Below are 2,542 nucleotides of genomic sequence, written 5' to 3'. Positions count from 1 at the left end.
CAACATTGCAAGCTGTCCCTTTGTGCTCAGGAATTGTACCTAGGCACTAATGTTGTTTTGATAAGTGATATCTGTAAACTGTGCCATCTGTTAAGGCCAGATCCACATTTATGCAGGTGCATTTTGTGTTCCATACACGCTTCAGCCATTGAAGTCTATGGAACTAAAAACCAAGTCCCTATTCTTTCCATAAAATGCAGACATGAACTACACCATAGGAAACCATGTTAAATGGACTGTTTTTCTGCAAAAAAAAAAAAAAAAAAAGCGGGGAAGGGGCAGCCTGTCACCACCTGGGTGCACAGCTTATTACCTTGTGTGCCCCACCCCTGTCACCTCCAGGTTAATCCCCCCCTTCCTAGGGGAGGTGACCACAGAGGGAAACTAGCCACTGGTACATGGCCACTTGACATTTGCAGATGCCTGAAGCCTAGCTGCAGCAATTGCCCATCTTGCCAGTATCCGATCTAGCTGAAGGTGGCAGCATAGTTCTAGTATGGGTATGAGAGGATACCCCATCTCAGATGTATGATAGATTGCAGTTGGCATTCGGGTATCTTAGGACTGGTTTTTTGCTTTAAAATGAAAGCTCTACAGGCCATAGCCAAAATGCTGTTTAAAGGTGAGCAACATTTTGTTGATAGCGCTCAGGGACAAAATAACCCTCAGGTCTGCTCCCCCTGACAAGTACCCCTCAGAGGTCTGCCATGTCCCTGAAGACTACAAGTTACTATAGAGCAACTTCACATGATCACTTCAACGGTCTTCACCAAGGGCTGAACACCCCACAAATCCCTTGTGCAGATAACAGGCATTCAGTATCACAATTACACCAAGGGAAGCCTTCTTTTTATTTAACCTTTATTTTGTTTTACAAAAAGATGCTTTGAACAAAAGTGGAAAAAATACAATTTATATACAAAAAGTCCCTTTAGGGTATATGCATCATGCAGTACTCTCCACTGGTGTGGTCTCCATTGGCGTCTGCTTCTCTGCCTGCAGGTGGAAAGATTGAAGTTAGTAACTAGCAGAGATCTGTGCAACACACCACCAAAAGTACAGGCCCCACCAAGCTCACCTCTTCTGCCTTTTCCACTTCCTCATTCGTGGGCACCACAGCGTCCCCATTGCCTGACCCATTCTCTGCTCCGTTCTCTATAGGCTCTGCCTTCGGTTTCTTGGCCTCTTTCAAGGGACTTTCCTCCTCCGGTTTCCTCTGAAAGGCCAAAAGGTTATATTTAGGCCATTATACAATCAGGCCCCCCTCCCCACAGGTCATGCTCTCCAGATTGAAGCGTAAAAATCATTTTGAAGGAAGGCCAAGCCTGTGGCCCGCTGTTACTTCAAGACCTTACATCAGTTTCATGCTCAAGCAATTGTCAACTCAGGTAAAATTAAGCATGCGCACTACAATCCTGGATATGAAGTACTTGCATTAACCCCTTCCTCTGGCTTAAGGTTAGGTTCAGATGTCCAGCTATGGTTTGCAGTGCAGTTTTGTTTACTGGTTCAGGTGTGCATTTTTTACACCTAAGGGGGACCCAAAATCACAGGACTTCAGAAGCACTGGCCGCCTGGAGTGTGTGGAACATTGAAAGACTATCAAGATGTCCAGCAGAGCACTCCACCAGCATAGTCGTCACATTTTGTTTAGGTCCAGAGAATTACCATTTACTGTTAAAATTACAGTTACCCTCTGCACAGCAGGGATTACAATTAGCAGGACCAAGTGAACACCTCATTAACCACCGAACTTGTACTGCGGCAGGTCAGCTCTATTGCACAAAACCTACCTGTACATCATTTTGTGCAAAAGACACTGGAGGCACGATAGTGTGCAGATTGGACGGGGGGGGGGGATCCAATCAGCAAGCCTGGTGGACCTGATGTCAGCTGGCCATCTGTGATCATTTAAAGCGAGGCAGAATGGTGATCTTCCCATGTAAAGGCAGATCACCATTCTGCCAGGGGAGGAGATAGTGTTTCTGCTAAGCTGGAACATGGATCTGTCTTTCCGCAGTCAGAAAGTGCCAGCTAGGGACACTTTCATTGCCCCTGGTGTTAGCCCCTTCCCTGCCAAGGTCATTAGTACAGTGATTGCATATTTTTATTACTGATCAGTAAGGTCACTGGTCATTTGGCATTAGCACGCTAGCTGGAATTCTAAGACAAAACCTGCAATAGAGGATCCCAACCTACCTTCTTCCTCACAAGATGGGATATATCAGACACGCAGTTGGTAGGTACAGTGCTGTCCCCATTCTTCTCTGCTGGAGCCTGAGGGTCAGAAAAATAAATAAGTCAGTGGCTTGTCTGTGTCAGAGCATTACAATACCAAACACAAGTCAGCAGCTTACAGATGCAGAGACAGATGATGAAGCTACAGATGATACAGCTGGTGCTGATGAAGATGAAGCGCTTCCGTTCTCTTGGGAGAAGCCTGATGATCCTCCAATCTAGGAAAGGAAAAGATAGGAAGTTTGAAGACAGGTGTACATCACAGGAGTTGGTGCCACACTGCTGCTTGCCATGCCAATAGCTA

The 2,542-nt window shown here is 46.0% G+C and overlaps 1 protein-coding gene across 1 annotated transcript; it reads right to left on the bottom strand.

Moving 5' to 3' along the window:
• Positions 1–844: 844 nt before the first annotated feature.
• Positions 845–2,456, bottom strand: NASP (nuclear autoantigenic sperm protein; the record flags this gene model as incomplete). The annotated part of the gene is given in 4 exon segments (XM_073591501.1): positions 845–996; positions 1,079–1,216; positions 2,200–2,277; positions 2,358–2,456. Coding segments are annotated over 4 exon segments (366 nt in total), but the record flags the coding sequence as incomplete, so codon positions are not given.
• Between the last annotated feature and the right edge of the window lie 86 nt (positions 2,457–2,542).

The sequence above is a fragment of the Aquarana catesbeiana genome, linkage group LG07 (genome assembly GCF_042186555.1).
Source record: "Aquarana catesbeiana isolate 2022-GZ linkage group LG07, ASM4218655v1, whole genome shotgun sequence".
NCBI lineage: Eukaryota > Metazoa > Chordata > Amphibia > Anura > Ranidae > Aquarana > Aquarana catesbeiana.
This window is presented reverse-complemented; position numbering and strand designations above follow the sequence as displayed.